A 17,232-nucleotide genomic window follows, 5' to 3' on the forward strand; every position below is an offset into this window, starting at 1 on the left:
ATCAAAGCTCTCTTCCCCACATTCACTTTCAAACCCAAGACTACCTGAAAACATATCAACACTGACCTCAAATATCTCATCTGAGACAACTCAGCCTCGCAAAAGACAAGAGTATCATCTGCAAACAACAAGTGAGAAATCTCCAGCTTATGCATAACATCCCTTCCCACCCTAAAACCCCTGATGAAGCCCACCTCCACAGCCATCCCCATCAATCTACTAAGCCCCTCCATTACAATGATGAACAGAAGTGGGGATAATGGATCTCCCTGACGCAAACCTCGCGAACTACCAAAGAAACCAGTTTAGACCCATTCACAATTCACAAACACCGAGAATCTCGCTAAAGAAATGCAGAACTCAATCCAATTCCTCCATTTTCCCCCAAAACCCATCCTTACCATCAAGTAAGCAAAAAACTCCAACTAACATGATCATAAGCATTCTCTACATCCAACTTACACAAGACCCGCTGGAACCCACTCCTCAATCTATCATCCATACACTCCCTAGCAATAAGGACATCCAAAATCTGACGCCCTCCTATGAAAGCATTATGAGATTCCGAAATAACCTCATCCAAAACCACCCTCAACCTCAAAGAAAGAACTTTGGCTATTAGTTTATATATGCATCCCAACAAACTAATAGGTCTAAAGTCCTTCACATCTACGGGTCCACCCTTCTTCAAAATGAGGGCTATAAACGATGCATTCAGAGATTTCTCAAATCTCCCCTGAGTATAAACAGCATGAAAAGTACACAACACCTCGACCCTGACCATGTCCCAAGTCTCCAAGAGAAACCTCATAGTGAAACCATCCAGACTCGGAGCTTTATCCCCATTAAAATTTCTCAATGCCTTCAGCACTTCCTCCTCAACAGAAATCCTATCAAAATTAAGCCAATCCAGCCGGGGTCTCGTAGGCACAGGCTCAGTAAATAACATATTACCTATGATAAAATCGAGCGATCCCCCTACAAACATCGTCCTCCCAACTCAAGACCACCCCATCCACAGTAAGCCTCCCTATGTGATTACCCCTCCTATGAGCATTAGCCAACCTATGGAAAAACTTAGTGTTCCTATCCCCCTCCTTAAGCCATAACGCTCTAGATTTCTGCCTCCACGAAATCTCCTCCGACACAGCAATCTCACCCTGGCACGCCACTCTCCTACTTCTCTGCTCATTATCAATGCCACCCCTACCTTCCCGACGATCAATCTCTGCAATCTCCACCAAAGCCCTACTCTTCCTCCACTCGAGATTCCCGAAAACCTTTTTGCAGTGGATATAACTAACACTTCCCACTAATAATCAAGATATGTAAGCAGTATTTGGATTACTGCAAAGTATAGCACATGTTATATTGAGATATTAAGTAAGAAAGATCGAAATGCAAGTTGTTTTTCCAACAAGATGATGGCGCTAATTATTACTTATCAAAAAAAAGATGATGCCGCTAATTATTAAGGATAAAGCAGTACTGGTAAAAAGGTTGATTCATAGGAGGTCCTATTAAGATAGTTGAGAACTTACTCAGAGCAGACCCAGTCTCCTTTCTTCATTTCAACATCTGCACCAACTTTTTTAGGGCCGCCTTCGTTACATTTAATACATTGTATATTTCTAGAGAAGTTCATGAAATTGCATCTACAACAAAAAACCAAAGAAGGCGTCAATTAATGGACCAGCAAAGAGAATGTGACAGATTTCAAATGCAGGCAACAGATGATTACAATTACAACAAGAGCAAAGAATTGGGCAGATGGAAGATATCTTTGGACAACATTGAATTTAGACCACCTTTTGTCAATAACCAGATATTCATAATTCGAGAAAGTTACTCATCACCAAGAATATAAAGGAATGTTCTTCAACAAATGGTCCTTGGCTTCCAAATGAGGCATATTTGGCCCCATCATTTATTTGGACCAAATAAACAAAACTTATTTTAAAAAGATTATTACCCCGTTGAAGAACAAAGCCTTCAAACAGGGAATTAAAATGCAGGCATGGCTGCTTACACAGGTGCAATCTCATCAAAGCGGTTTGTAACGTAGGGAATGTAAAAATATTAGCCATTGTGGTTGTTAATTCCATTTAGTATCACAAATCTTGGCCAAATCAAACCAAAACATAAATTTTTACTCCATAATCCAATAAATATGTAATTATCTGGAATAAGAAATGGCCTCAACATTAAACTTTAAAGTGTTGTCAGAAATAAAGTTCACTAATATTTATTTAATGGACTTTATTGAATATATGTGAAACTTTCATATTTTCTTCTTTTTTCTTATCAAAAACATTTTATGTAGGGTAGCATACGTGCAGTATAAAGAATTTATTTATATCTGAATTTTTTAACAATTTTCCAAAACAAATCTCATAATTTTATGTTATGACAAACGCAGCGAACCAAACAACAAACAACAATTACGAAAAACAACAGAAAAATAAAAACACCACACAAAGATTTATATGTGGTTCTGCAAAGCCTACGTCCACGATGGAGATCCGGCAAAAGTCTTCACTATATGTAAAATCGAAAATTACAAGTTTCAGCCCCTCACTCTCTCTATGTACGATTTTCAATGTCTCTAGATCATTCATTCCAAACCCTAAGCGTCCTTATATATCGGGTTACAAGAGTACTAATTAGGGTCCACAACCAACAAGCCAAAAAGGGTCAAAAAATTTCCTCGGGGCTTTGGTGGGCTTAGGCCCACACAAAGCTCGACCCAGCACCAAATTCGGACCACATTAATTGGATGTCGTGTGCAGATGATGTGGAGGGGCTGGAGTGTTGTGAGGGAAGTGGGGTGAGGGACCAGCAAGTTGGGCCTCTCTGGATGTAATATTGTGGGCAGGGGAGGGTCATCCTAATTTGGGGGTGGTTGATCCTTTGGCTGTGGTGAGACCAGAAGGTTTGGAGTCGGATTGTTTGGTGCAAGAGAATGTTGACTTAGGTAAAAGGAGTGGGTGAAGGATAATATTGGGATCCCGAGTGAACTGCTGCGTGTCTCTTTTGAGGGAAAAAAGGAACAGGCTATTTCGCTTCTTCATGCTACTGTGGAGGGGATAGCAGGGGAGGTGAAGAAGTACAAAAGGAGGGGTGATAGAAGGAAGAATCCCACTTCATGGAAAGGGGAGAGGGAGGTGAAGAATCTTATTTGTTACATGAATTATGAGGGTAAGGAGGGAGTGGAGGGGTGGTGAATGACTTTGTTTCCTTATGAAGCTCTGAATTATTTCGTAGAACTTCCGTGGTCTAAATGACACAGACAAGAGGAAGGTGATAAAGTTGGCGGTGAGAAGTGAGGGGCTCATGTGGTGTGCTTACAAGAAACTAGGATTGCTTCTATGTCGGATAGGGTGGCCAGAAGCCTTTGGTGAGGTAGGTTTGTGGAATGGGTGGCATTGGGATGCTTCAGGATCTTCTGGTGGTATCCTTGCCATGTGGGATAGGAGATGGCTGACTCGTGTGGACATTTGGAGAGGGAGGTTCTCTATCTCTTGCGTGTTTACTTTGGAGGAGGATGGTTTTAGATGGGATTTTTCCAAGGCTTATGGGCCAATGAATGATGGTGAGAGACAGTTACTTTGGAAGGAGCTCAGTTTTGTGAAGGGGTTGTGGTCTCTTCCTTGGTGTGTGGGTGGGGACTTTAATGTTGTAAGGTCCTCGACAGAGAGATCTATCGGTGGGAGATGGACAATGGCTATGTCACAATTTTTTTGAGTTTATTGATGGTCATCATCTTATTGATTTACCTTTGGAGGGTGCGGTTTTCACGTGGTCTAGTGGCAAGGAGTCGCCTACTCTGTCTAGGTTGGATAGATTCTTGATTACAGTGGACTGGGCGGAGGAATTTCCGGATGCTGTTCAGGCAGCGTTGGCTAGGGTGACTTCGGATCACATTTCGTTGGTTTTGGATTGTGGGGGTTTGAGAGCTCGAAGATCCCCGTTTAGATTCGAGAATATGTGAGGGCTCTTGTTTCCAGCTTTTGATGAGTCAATCTGCTCGAAAGGAGGATGGGTTGGATCATGGGTATACCTAGGCACCCAGAGACGAGGAAGGGCGTAGTAAGCGACGAAATGCTTTGGATTCTGTTCTTATTGCTGGGGAATGTGTTGACTCTAGATTAAGAAGTGGGGTTCCTGGCGTTTTGTGTAAGCTTGATATCGAGAAAGCTTATGATCATGTTAATTGGAAGTTTGTTTTGTATCTTCTTCGGAGGATGGGATTTGGTGATAGATGGATAAAATGGATTGACACTTGTATCTCATCAGTTATGTTTTCTGTTCTTGTGAATGGCTCTCCTGCGGGTTTTTTTGCTAGCTCACGTGGTCTGCGACAAGGTGATCCATTATCTTCTTTTCTTTTTCTCATCGTTATGGAAGGTCTGACTAGATTAATGAGAAAAGCGGAAGATTTGGGTTACATTAGGGGGTTCAGAGTTGGCAGAGATGTTGATCATCAGATCCAGATTTCCCATCTTTTATTTGCTTATGATACTTTGGTATTTTGTGATGCTGATATTTCTCAACTCAGATATCTGAGGTGCACTCTTGCTTGCTTCCAAGCAGTTTCTGGGCTTAAGATTAATGTCGGAAAGAGTGTGCTTGTTCCAGTGGGGGATGTTCCAGATATTTCCTCCTTAGCTGCTGTTTTAGGGTGCGGAGTTGGTTCTTTTCCTCTTCCTTATTTAGGATTGCCTTTGGGAGTTTCTTCTACTCTGGTTGGGAATTGGGATTCAGTGATTAATAGATATGAGAAAAGATTAGCAGGATGGAAAAATCAGTATCTATCTAAGGGTGGGAAAGTCACACTTATAAAGAGTACTCTTTCATCCCTTCCTACCTATTTTTTATCTTTGTTTCAAATTCCATGTTCTGTTGCTGATAGAATTGAAAAAATTCAGAGGGATTTTCTGTGGGGTGGAATGGGAGAGGAGTTTAAGTATCATCTTGTTAATTGGGATCAAGTTTGCCAACCATTGAGATTCGGAGGGTTAGGCATTCGAAAAATTGTTCCTTTTAATCATGCTCTCTTAGGAAAGTGGTTATGGCGATTTGGAAGGGAACGACATCGTCAATGGAGAAGAGTTATCTCGTGTCGTTTTGGTGAGGGGAGTGGGGGTTGGTCATCTCTTCCAGTCACTATTACGAGAGGCGTTGGTTTGTGGAAATTTATTCGGAAGGGATGGGATGTCTTCTCTACTCTTATTAGATTCAAAGTTCGTAATGACAGGCATGTTCGTTTTTGGGAGGATCTTTGGTGTGGCGACCAGTTGCTTTCACACTCATTTCCTAGGCTTTATAGCATTGCAACTAATAAGCATGTTTTCGTGATTGATTGTTATCATCTTGATAACAATGGAGTTACGTGGGATGTGCGGTTTAGGCGGTCTTTTCAGGATTGGGAAATGGAGGAAGTCTCTGCTTTTTTGGATATTTTGTATAGGCAGAAGGATATTGGCAGAGGGTGTGATGATATTTTGTGGGTTCCTTTGGCTCATGCTCGGTATGATGTCCACTCTATGTTTATTCATTTATCCAATTTCGTTGGTTCCGAGTTTCCTTGGAAGTCCGTGTGGTGCTCTAAAGCCCCTCTTCGAATCACGTTCTTCGTTTGGACAGCTACATTGGGGAAGATTTTGACTTTGGACAATTTGAGAAAGAGAGGCAACATCATTGTTAATTGGTGTTGTTTATGCAAAGATGATAGTGAATCCGTGGATCACATTCTTTTGCATTGTCCTGTGGCGTTTGGTTGTTGGAGTTTTATTTTCAGCATATTCAGCATTTTTTGGGTAATGCCTAAGCACTCCTCTCAATTGATTAACGCTTGGAAAAGCTGTCCTGTTAAGAAACAAGCTCGTGCTTATTGGAAGATTGTTCCTCATTGTGTCTGGTGGTGTTTGTGGCGTGAGAGAAATAACAGATCCTTTGAAGGAAAAGAATTGTCCTTAGCTAATTTAAAAATTCATATTCTTCGTTCTTTATTCTTTTATGTTAGAGGAAGTACATGCTCCTCGATTGATGATTTCTTTGATCTCTTGGATTCTATTGGTCCTTAGATCTTTTCTCTTGTATTAGGAATGCGTTCCCCTTTTGAACGTTTTTCTAATATATTTTTACTTATCAAAAAAAAAAAAAAAAAAAAAAAAAAAAGCAGATAACTTTCAGGGGAGAGTTCGGTCATGATGGGAAGAGGCTCCATTGGTTGGTTCTCAGAGTTATGTTTTAGCTGGAAAACTACGCTTCCTGAAGTCTAAGCTCAAAATATGGAATAAGGAGGTGCTCGGGAATTTAGAATGGAGGAAGAATAGGGCGCTTGCTGATATTGCTGAGATTGATAGGTTGGAAGAGGTGGGCGGTATTGTGGATTTTCAGTGAACCCGGAGAGCAGAGTGGCGGGCGGAGTTGGCGGAGATTACCATTATAGAGGAAATTTCATGGCGACAGAAATCCCGGGCTTTATGGCTCAAAGAGGGAGACCGCAATACGAAATTCTTTCATAGGCTCGCTAATGCCGATAGGGTGGAGTTTCTAATGTATAGAAATTTTAGACCAATAAGTCTTGTGGGGTGTATTTATAAACTTATTGTTAAAGTCCTTGCTTTTAGAATGAGGGATGATTTTCAGAGTCTCAGAACGCTTTTGTTGATGGTCGACAGATTCTTGACACCGTTCTTATTGCCATTGAGTGTATCGATTCTAGGCTGAACAGTGGTGATCCGGGAGTTCTGTGCAAGCTTGATATCGAGAAGGCGTATGATCACGTTAGTTGGAGCTTTGGAGCTTTTCGTTGTATATGCATACGAGGTTGGGTTTTGGAGAGAGATGGAGGAGGTGGATTGAGGCTTGCATTTCCTCGATTAGATTCTCTGTTCTGGTCAACAGATCTTCTACGGGTTTCTTTGGTAGCTCTCAGGGTTTGAGACAGGGCGATCCTCTATCTCCATTTTTATTCCTTATTATTATCAGGCTCTCGGTAGTAGGTTGATAGGAAGGGCCGTGGATCTGGGTTTTATCAGGGGCTTTAGGGTCAGTAGAGAATTGGGTCATCAGATGGAGATCTCTTATTTACTGTTTGCGGATGATACCTTGGTTTTCTATGATGCTGACATACCCAGTTGAGATATTTGAGGTGGGTCTTGGTTTGTTTTCAAGCAGTTTCTGATTTGAAAATTAACATAGGAAAGAGCGTGCTTATCCCTGTAGGGGAGGTTCAGGACACCGTATCTCTAACTGCAGTTCTTAGGTGTGGGGCGGGCTCTTTTCCTATCTCCTATTTGGGTTTGCCGTTGGGTGTTTCGTCAAGGAGGGTGGGAGGTTGGGATCCTGTGATTGAGTGATTTGAAAGGAGACTGGCTGGTTGGAAGAAGCAGTATCTTTCAGAGGACGAGAAGGTTACTCTTTTGAAGAGTAGGCTGTCGAGCCTCCCTACTTACTCTCTCTCCCTTTTTTCATATTCCGGCCTCGGTGGTTGAAAGGATTGACAGACTTCAACAGAACTTCCTTTGGGGTGGACGAGGGGAGGAGTTCAAATATCATCTTGTTCATTGGGATCAAGTGTGCAGGCCAATTCCATTGGGAGGTTTGGGTATTAGGATGTTGGCCCTTTTCAACAGGGCTCTTTTAGGAAAGTGGTTGTGGAGATTTGGAAGTGAGCGCCATCGGCTTTGGAGGAAGGTTATTTTGTATCACTACGGGGAGGAGAGAGGTGGTTAGTCCTCGGATCCGGTCAGATTCGCTAGAGGTGTGGGTGTTTGGAAATTCAAACGTAAGGGATGGAATGAATTTTCTAAGCATATTAGATTCAAAGTACGGGATGGCAGGGGAGTTTAATTCTAAGAGGATTTATGGTGTGATGATCGCCTGTTGGCTTGTTCCTTTTCCAGAATTTTCCGGATTGCCATGGATAGACATGCTTTGGTGGCCGACTGTTATTGGCTCAATAATGGTATGCTTGCGTGAGATGTGCGTTTTCGGCGTTCCTTTCAAGATTGGGACTTGGATGAGGTTGCAGGTTTGTTGGAGTTGTTGTACGGACAGGGGGTAGATGGTAGTGGCACGGACTTCTCTGGTTTAGGTGTCTCCCTCTCAGGGGAGGTTCAAGGTTCATTCCCTATTCCGTTGTCTCTCTGATTTTCATGATTTTAATTTCTCTTAGAAGACGATATGGCGTACCAACGCTCCCCTCAGAGTGGCCTTCTTTGTCTGGACTGCTGTTTGGGACAAGATTTTAACCTTAGATAATTTGAGAAAGAGAAGACAAATTACAATCAATTGGTGTTGTTTGTGCAAGAGGAGTGGCAAGTCTGCGGATCACCTTCTTTTGCATTGCCATGTAGCTCACAACTGTTGGAGCCTTATCTTTGGCCTTTTTGGTGTCCATTGACACTTGGCGAGTCTATAGTGTGGGAGCCCACACCCGTGAGTGTTGGAGGGTAGTACCCCTTTGTGTTTGGTGGTGCTTATGGAAAGAGCAGAATAGAAGATCTTTTGAAGGGGAGTAATCTTCCTTAGGGGCTTTGAAGTTTCATATTATTAGCTCTCTTTTTATTGGGTTTTGGGGAGAAATTGTATATCCATTGATGAGTTTATTGACTTTTTGGGTTCGGTGGGTCCTTAGGACCTTGTCTCTAGCTTCGGCCTCTGTATAGTTCTTGGGATGCGTTCCCCGTTTGAATGTTTTCTAATACATTTTACTTATCAAAAAAAAGTATATGATGAATTACTTTTCTTTTTAATAAAAACAAATTAATGTAGACCATTATATGTGTAATATCAAGTATTTATGTATAATACACGTCTTTTAAGTTAATAATGGCCATTGTGAAAACACCTATGCTACATGGACTCGAGTACCGGTATGTATCCATGCATCGGACGTGTCAAATCTCCAAACAGAAGGACACATGAACACTGCTAAGTAATTATTTTATTTTATTATTTTATTTTATTTTCTAAAGTAAAGTAATGTTTTATCTAATATAGTGTTCAATATAAACATTTAACTCATTTTAAAGTAATAATATAATATAATTGAATGATTGGATATGCTTTTTAATTACGTGTCCACTCAAAAGTGTCGGACACATATCCTACACCCATGTCCAAGCAATATATGTCCAACACGGGTAGTGCACTACTTTTGAAGAGTCCATGTAACATAGGAAAACACTAAATAGGTAAGGCATCGGCCCCCACCCCAAAAAAACAAAAGAAGCCCTGAAACCACAAATCTGCTACCGAAATGATCATTTTGACTACCTGTCTCAAATCTGACAACCGAAATCTGCTAAGTACAAGGCTGCTATAGATAAGCATCGGGGATTTGGTTATGGTGCACCTTCGAAAAGATAGGTTTCCGGTAGGAACTTATAATAAATTTCAAAAGAAGAAAATTGGGCCATGCGCGATTTTGAAGTGCATCAATGATAATGCCTATGTTGTTGACTTCCCACCAGGGACAGGGATTTCTAGCACTTTTAAAATCTGAGATCGAGTTGAACAACATGCGCCCTCTACCAGTTTTGAACTCAAGGGCGAGTTCTATTAAAGAATGGGAACATGATGTAGTACATGTGAACAGTGCATGAATAGTGTTTTCCAGCGTATTTTCTAGCTAAGAGTCTGTTTTAGGAAGTTTCCATTGTTTTACTTTCCTAAATAGTTTAGGGTCAGTTTTTCAAAGTTTTCATTGTTTGTTTTAGAAAGTTTCCACTGTTTTAATTTCCTTAATAGTTTAGGTTGTTTAGGCCTATATAAATACATGTTATTGTAATAATTTAGTAATTAATTATTTCTTTTATTATTATCAGAAAATCAAGAGTTTCTCCCAACCTCTTCTCATGGATTCAAGTGTTTAAAAGAATACGTTGCTATTCTTAATTATTTTAATTGCTTTCATTGATCCACTACATCAAAAAGCAAGCTCATGTATTCTGAAATACCCCTAAAATATACAACACCTTCTACTTGCAGCTCTTCACACCAATACTAGATTTGCCCACTAAAGATCCCTAGGAGTACCAAATCACGGTATACACTTAACAACCCTTGTGCACAATGGTTGGCATCTATTGAAACTTCTTAATACTTGCTTCGGTGACTGCTCTCATTGGTTTAAAATACTCTATCTTAAGCCAAGACAGTTTTGCCATCCCCAAAATCCAATATAGGATGTCTCCTACATGTAATAACCACAAGCACCAAGTATTAAGAAAAACAAGAAAAGGCACGTGGAACTTTCTTTTTCCATTTTTTCTAACGTAGATCAACCCCAAAAAATCATTATCCAATTTCTTCCATCATCACAATAGGAAAGTTTTTAGATTGCTTGTCCAGTTCTGTGAGGACTTTCTGTTGGGTTAATACCTTTTCACATTAGTTTTTGATCCCCTTTCTTACTTTTCTCAATCAAAAGACGCAACCCTTGCCGAATTCTTGTCTTATTTCCCAGGATTGTGTCCAAGAACTTTAATTATGTAAGCAATTTATACGATGCAAAACAAACTGAGGCAGATTATTCCTTTGATTCTAGCAATACATACTGATTATTCTATAACAACCCTCTCATCTCTGAATAAACTTACTAATTGGGCAAAGAATCCTCTGTCCCAAAGAAATTGCACCCATGTATGAAACATGTAAACAGCAACAGGTTATACAAAACTAATCTCCCATCTCTCCAGTTTCCAATAAACTATAAAAAATAGTTTGTTAACAAAGACAAATTTCCCAGATAGGGTACTCCACATATTACGCTGAAGAACCTAAATAGAAGATTCCACTCCTTCAAAGGACCTCTAAGGCTCTGATTCTTCTCATCTAAATGCTGCACCAAACATAGTTAAGTGACCTCCTGCTCTACAACCTCTCTAGCTAACAAGCACATCTCTTTCCAATCACTGCATCACACAATAGAATCCACAAAGAACCAGAGTTACAAATCTCCTACACTGTTATCTAGTCATAGTGCCTGCTAAAATCTTTGTTAATCCGTCACAAGGATTCCAATTTCCAAAATCAAAGCCACTCAAGGTAGTCCTCTAAAACAAAGGATAACTTGCCTCTGTCTGGACTACTTGGAATGTAATCAGAAACAGATAAGTACAAGAAATTCATTCCAATTTTAGAAATTTTCAATCGACAACTTCCTTATCGGTCCGAATCACAAAAGAGTGGTGCCACATCCTTTTAAGTTCTTTTAAGTAAGTTTCCTTCCTTACTAGCCTACCTTCGCGGTTTCAATTCCAAAATTGTCCAGATATTTTGTATCTATTAGGGCCTGAATGGCATTTACCCAAGCAAATGGAGTCCTGCTATGTGAAGATCATTTACCAAGCTATGAAAAATGAACTAAAAAAAAAAAAAAATTCAGATAATAAGTTCAAGTTCAGATTATCAAAAATAAATAAATAAATTCAAGTTCAAGAGAGATAAGAGGGAGGGGGAAGACTTCTAAGGCAACTTACTTGGGACAAATCCAATCTCCTCTCTTCATTTCAACCTCTTGAGATAATTCATCATGCGTGGATTGTTTCTTTTGCTGGGGAACTTTTCCAGCAGGTTTTGGAAGTGTGTGATCAAGGGTCGTCTCGCTCAACTCAATCAAGTTAGAAATCAAACTTCTCACTGACAATTCAACAAGTTGTCTACCAGGAGGCTTTTCTCCTCCTTCAATAACAAGTGGATCTAGTGCATAGAACAATACAATCCGCACAATATCCACTGTGCGTGCCGGTGTTCCGGGTTCCTTTAGTGTAACATATGCTCTATCACATGATCCTCGAATATTACAAGCAGCACATACCTGTACTTGGTATTTCAATAAGACCAAAAATCACAATTGTCAATGATCTAGATAACAACAATATATGGTAGTGCACATCTCTTTTCATCAATGAAGCAAAAAAGACACATACTTAAAAGAGGGGAAAAGAAAAAGTAATGGAGGAACTTACATCTGCTTCTTCGAGATTAAGGTATGCTCTCAACCTTTTTGCTGAATTAACAGATTTTCGGAAAAGATTAGGGCATCCGGCCTCAACCACAGTCTTAATATCCTTTTGAGGCAATGATCTGCATTACACGGCAGAGAAAGAATGTCGAATTTTAAAATGACATATACAACCATGTAAGTTACAGTCATAATTCTACATAAAATTAAAATTTTAAGAATTAATCCCTGTTTGTGAAATAAATATACGATTGAGTTTCTCAGTTTAAGGAAAACCTAAGCAACAACCATAGGACTCACAAACTTTCAAATTATTCGATTTTTCTCATAAACAAAATGGATAACAACAAATGGGGAATACGCAAAGAACCCTTTTGAAGAAACAAATGGATAACAACAAATAGGCAAAAGAACCCATACTTGAAAATGTCAAAGCGTTCATGAGCAAAACTTAGACAAGCGTCCTGCAAGGTGTTGAGGTCCTTGTAAGAAATCACATCACTCATTGCAATTTCACCACCACCATCGCCGTCGTCTTCCACCACCACCGGTGTCGGCAACAAGGAAGGAGTTTGAACCAAGTAGCCTTTGGCATTCAAGCGGTCGACCAAAGTGACCCATTCAGGCCACGGGTGCGGAGGATCAGCATCAGAATCAGAAGAAGAATCAGAATCAGAAGTTTCTCTGTTGTGGGTACTGACAGAATCGACTGTTGCAGCAGAAGAATAAAAAGAAAAGGAAGAAGGAGACCTGTAAAGGTGGAAACGGAGGGTTTGGGAAGAATAAGAAGAAGAAGGAAAGAGGTTTGTGTTGTAGCGGAAGATTGAGGCTCCAACGAGTGAGAATAATCTTGAAGCTGTTGACATCATCTTCTTTTTTGTGGGATTTATATAGAGAAACGGTGGTGTCTCTGAAGATGGGTTGAGAGGATAGTTACGAAGCCATAGACGGTGGCGGAGAGAGAGCTCGTCGCAGGGGTTTAAAAAAAAGAAACTGTGGAGGTGGATAGGGTTTTTTATTTTCATTTGCATTTGAAACTTTTCTTCTTTTTCTTTTCTTTTCTTTTCTTTTTTTGTTTTTTTAACCCGAATATATATTAACCAGTCATTTATTTTTTTTTCATGGCAAACAAGGAGAACACTGCGTAGACCGATGTTTACAATCATCCTGCAGACATACATAGCCATAAGGATACAAACAAGGACCACTCCGAGTACTGCCCCAAAGCATAGCCACATGAATAGTAGTATTCACAATATGATCCACTGGGCTTATTGTCACGATCCGATTCCTAAGACGCTTGGAGGATGGAAGACACGCATGCTGGTTGGCAAAGAGCAGAGTTTGACTGGGAATGGTTCCAGGGAAGGGGCGTGCAGGAGCACAGGATGGTACCTCTTCAGAGTTCAGGCAGGTCGACTCGGTTCAGTTCGAGGTGCTTGTCGCTAGTCTTGGACTTGACTATGAAGAAGGGAGTTGGCCATCCCTGCACAAACTGGTCGGGAGCTGGAGCCGTTCCCCTGACGAGGCCATGGCAGGCCGAAACCAGTCAGCATGTATCCTTGGGAGGGCAGGTCGTGGTGGCTGACCAGGGCGCTTGCGCGAGCTGAAGCAACGCCTTGGTGCCGCACGGGCCGTGCCGCTGCGCCAAATCTCTAGGCCCGTGACAAATGGTATCAGAGCAGGACTTGGGGTAAAGCACGGTGGGATGCCCCCTTGTCGGTCCGGGAGGGGTCAGAGAATGAAGACGGTGCATTGAAGTTGCGTCGATGTGGAGGAATCAATGCAGTTGGGGGGGAGAGCCTCCATCTCCCCAGGAAGAAGCGTCCGTTGAAGTTGCGCATTGAAGGGCCGGAGGGCCGCGCGCACCAAAGTTCGTGCTTAGTCCTTGGGTGATGCAAACCATGGTGAAGGGCGAGCATCAAGTCGGCAGAAGGCCATTGCTTGCTCGGGATGTCGCGGAGGCGGCATGACGGAGAAGAGTCACGTCCTTGAGGAGTGGACGTCCCCTTGGTCCGAGGCCTATCATTGGGCGAGTGCAGTGCAGGGAGCTGCACAAGGAAGCGATGGTGGGAAGGCGAGCATACCGCATGGAGGCAGACTTTGGAAGGGAGTGGACGCAGTAGTGAAGCGCCGCACTGCGACGAGGACGTCGCAGGATTTGGGTGGGGGAGAATGTCACGATCCGATTCCTAAGACGCTTGGAGGATGGAAGACACGCATGCTGGTTGGCAAAGAGCAGAGTTTGACTGGGAATGGTTCCAGGGAAGGGGCGTGCAGGAGCACAGGATGGTACCTCTTCAGAGTTCAGGCAGGTCGACTCGGTTCAGTTCGAGGTGCTTGTCGCTAGTCTTGGACTTGACTATGAAGAAGGGAGTTGGCCATCCCTGCACAAACTGGTCGGGAGCTGGAGCCGTTCCCCTGACGAGGCCATGGCAGGCCGAAACCAGTCAGCATGTATCCTTGGGAGGGCAGGTCGTGGTGGCTGACCAGGGCGCTTGCGCGAGCTGAAGCAACGCCTTGGTGCCGCACGGGCCGTGCCGCTGCGCCAAATCTCTAGGCCCGTGACATTATGCTAACTTGCACAGGAACAAAGTGTTTTGAATGACGCACATAATCCACCTTTTGGCGAGGCTCAATGACATCAATTCGACTCGACACAACGAAGGAAGCCCATCTGGTCTATGTAAAACTGGGCCCTCCTACAGCTTCTACAGTAGTCCACCGACTCCAATTCTCCACTCCCACGTGGCGAACACACAAAAAGGAAAACACAATCATGGTTGCTTAACCACGCATCATCCTCAGGACGCCTAGAGAATGAGACCCCATCATCGCTCAGCCGGCAAAGAGGGAAACTTTTATGGGATGTGAATTGGAATAGGTAGAGCCTCGATAATTCAGTGAATTAGTGTTTAACTTTGAAATGACAGGTTTCGACTCTTTACATTTACTAATCTAACTTTTAACCCTTCTTATTTTGTTAAAAAAATAAAAAAAAAAACTGGAATAGCATTGCCAACATAAAACCCACGACGATCGTTGAGAAACTCACCAATCAGAGAATTCTTCGGATTCCATTTCCGATCAACTAGAAATGGTTGCCTCGCAAAAGGTTGAGTTTGTTCAATCCAGAGCTGCCCAACAATGCGTGGATTACAAACTCAGAAGCGTGGACTATTACATGATTGGAGCGTGTGAAACCAACACAACAAAGACGAAGGCTTCATTGGCGATTTTCCATGAACAGAGTTTCCAACAACACGAGAGAAGCACTACCAATGACAACGAGATTAACTGAAGATTCATTCCCCAAAAGCTTGCCTTCCGTACTAAGAAGTCTTGCAACACCCATACTGTTAGGATATGTGTGCCCTAGCATAGCAAATTCTAATTTTGGATTGTAAAAGTCATGGTTCCTTATCTGAATATTATTATTAAAGCATTATACAATTGGTGAATGTAATGTATTATTTTTCGATTCATTATGGAATTGATTATGTCCACTAGATTACAAGATATATTTATCTATGTATGTAATGGCAATTAATACTATGTTATAAATTAGTAATCATAAATGGTTTAAAGTCGATAATTATAGATGGACATTTAATTAGTTAAGACTTGAACCTAGTCCACGATAGATTGAGATATATTGCGAGAGCTATCGTATGCAATTGCTCTCTATCACAGTCATGACTTTTGACTCTTAAGCATGAGAGAAATATAGACTCTTTTATTAATTAATAATTACTTTGATTTGTTCGGCGGATACCTCGGGATCCTTAGATCGACACTTTGGGTAGTTATATAATTAATAGTTAGAGGTCTATATTCTCAATATTTGCATCAGTACTATTTGTATTTATTTTGTTTTGATTATGGTTGATCACAAATTAAATTCGAAGGCCTTCGTATGTTTTAGAAAAACGTTTTCTATATATATTTATTTAGTAAATTATTATTTTTGTCAAATAAATATTTTATTGTGATCGAGCCGGAAATAATCAAAGGTAACAAAATAATTATATTAATTATGTTGTTGGATTGATGGGTTTAATTATCCGATAAATAATTAAGCATAGAGGGGTCAAAGTGTTACATTGACTTAGAGGTTATTTACTATTTAATTGGAGTGCAATTAATTTCTTTTAGTGGAGTAGAAATTAATTTATGAATTAATTAAATTGGATCCATGGTTTAATGGACCGGACCAATTATTAATTTATAGGAGCCAAGAAAATAGTAAGCCCAAAAGGATTCTCACCAATAGCCCAAGTTGATATTGGAGTTCTGTTAGAATTGAGAAAGTTGAATTAGAGATGGAGAATAATTTATTATTTCCTTATTCTTATTTTTATTTTGCCTATATATACATAAATTCATGTATATTTTAGGGGTGACTTTTAGAACAAGAAAAAAGAATACACTTTGTCTCTCTAGATTTTAGGGTTTTGTTTTCTCTTCTAAAGGAGGCTACCACAAGCCTAGATTCCAAGGTCATTCATCAAGGCATATTGGTGATTCCTAAAGGGAATATTATAATCAAGAAGAAGGAGAAAGGATCTTGCTAAAGGGATCTACAATAAGTGAGAACATTCACTTTAGAGGAAAGACTAAAAGGTTTATTCAGACCTTTGATGTAAGTATTCAATCTGTTTATTGAATTATACATCATCTTTTATTTTTCTTTACATAAAACTTATCTCTTTGTGATGAATCAAGATCTATGATTGCAAATCCCTCAAAAGTTTTAAAAACTTGCACGTTTCTTAACACATACATGGTCCAGAGGCCATGGAAAATGATTTTGTGGCTTCACTTACAACCGATTAACCTGCCATAGAACCCCAAAGAAAAGAGACAGATGAAGGGAAAGAGAAAAAGGCAGGCAACTAGAATGAATTGAAAGCAAAGAAATACAGAAAAAACATGAGAACATATAAGAAAATAAAGGAAATATATACCCGGATCAAAAGAAAAGATCGGCAAAAGTTTGCCATCAATAGGTCCAGCGTGCAAAAACCTCGAGGTTACACCCCACAACGCATAGATACCCATCCGACCATACAACCCACAAGACCTTTGGATTAGAGAGAAAAGAAAAGCCATCCCATAGCAAATACATCACTTCAGAGGAATCTCCAAACTCTGATGCAGAGAAGACCTCAACATAGTGAAGAAATAGTAAACTTTGATGAACAGTACCCAAGCTACTACCGATGAGGAAATAGTAAACTCTGATGAACAGT

General features: G+C 40.8%; 1 protein-coding gene across 1 annotated transcript in view; it reads right to left on the bottom strand.

Moving 5' to 3' along the window:
* LOC132286367 (zinc finger protein VAR3, chloroplastic-like) overlaps positions 1 to 13,117 on the bottom strand; it is a 29,203-nt gene extending 16,086 nt beyond the window's left edge. Inside the window, exons 1-4 of the mRNA XM_059788694.1 lie at positions 12,401 to 13,117; positions 11,985 to 12,102; positions 11,496 to 11,833; positions 1,542 to 1,655 (exon numbers count right to left, since the gene is read on the bottom strand). Of these exons, the coding sequence (XP_059644677.1) occupies positions 1,542 to 1,655; positions 11,496 to 11,833; positions 11,985 to 12,102; positions 12,401 to 13,011 (1,181 nt within the window). The 5' untranslated portion in view covers positions 13,012 to 13,117. The remainder of the gene's footprint in view (positions 1 to 1,541; positions 1,656 to 11,495; positions 11,834 to 11,984; positions 12,103 to 12,400) is intronic.
* Between the last annotated feature and the right edge of the window lie 4,115 nt (positions 13,118 to 17,232).

The sequence above is a fragment of the Cornus florida genome, unplaced genomic scaffold, assembly GCF_030987335.1.
Source record: "Cornus florida cultivar Cherokee Brave unplaced genomic scaffold, ASM3098733v1 CherokeeBrave_3.0.0_Hap2_Chr11, whole genome shotgun sequence".
In the NCBI taxonomy this organism is placed as follows: domain Eukaryota; kingdom Viridiplantae; phylum Streptophyta; class Magnoliopsida; order Cornales; family Cornaceae; genus Cornus; species Cornus florida.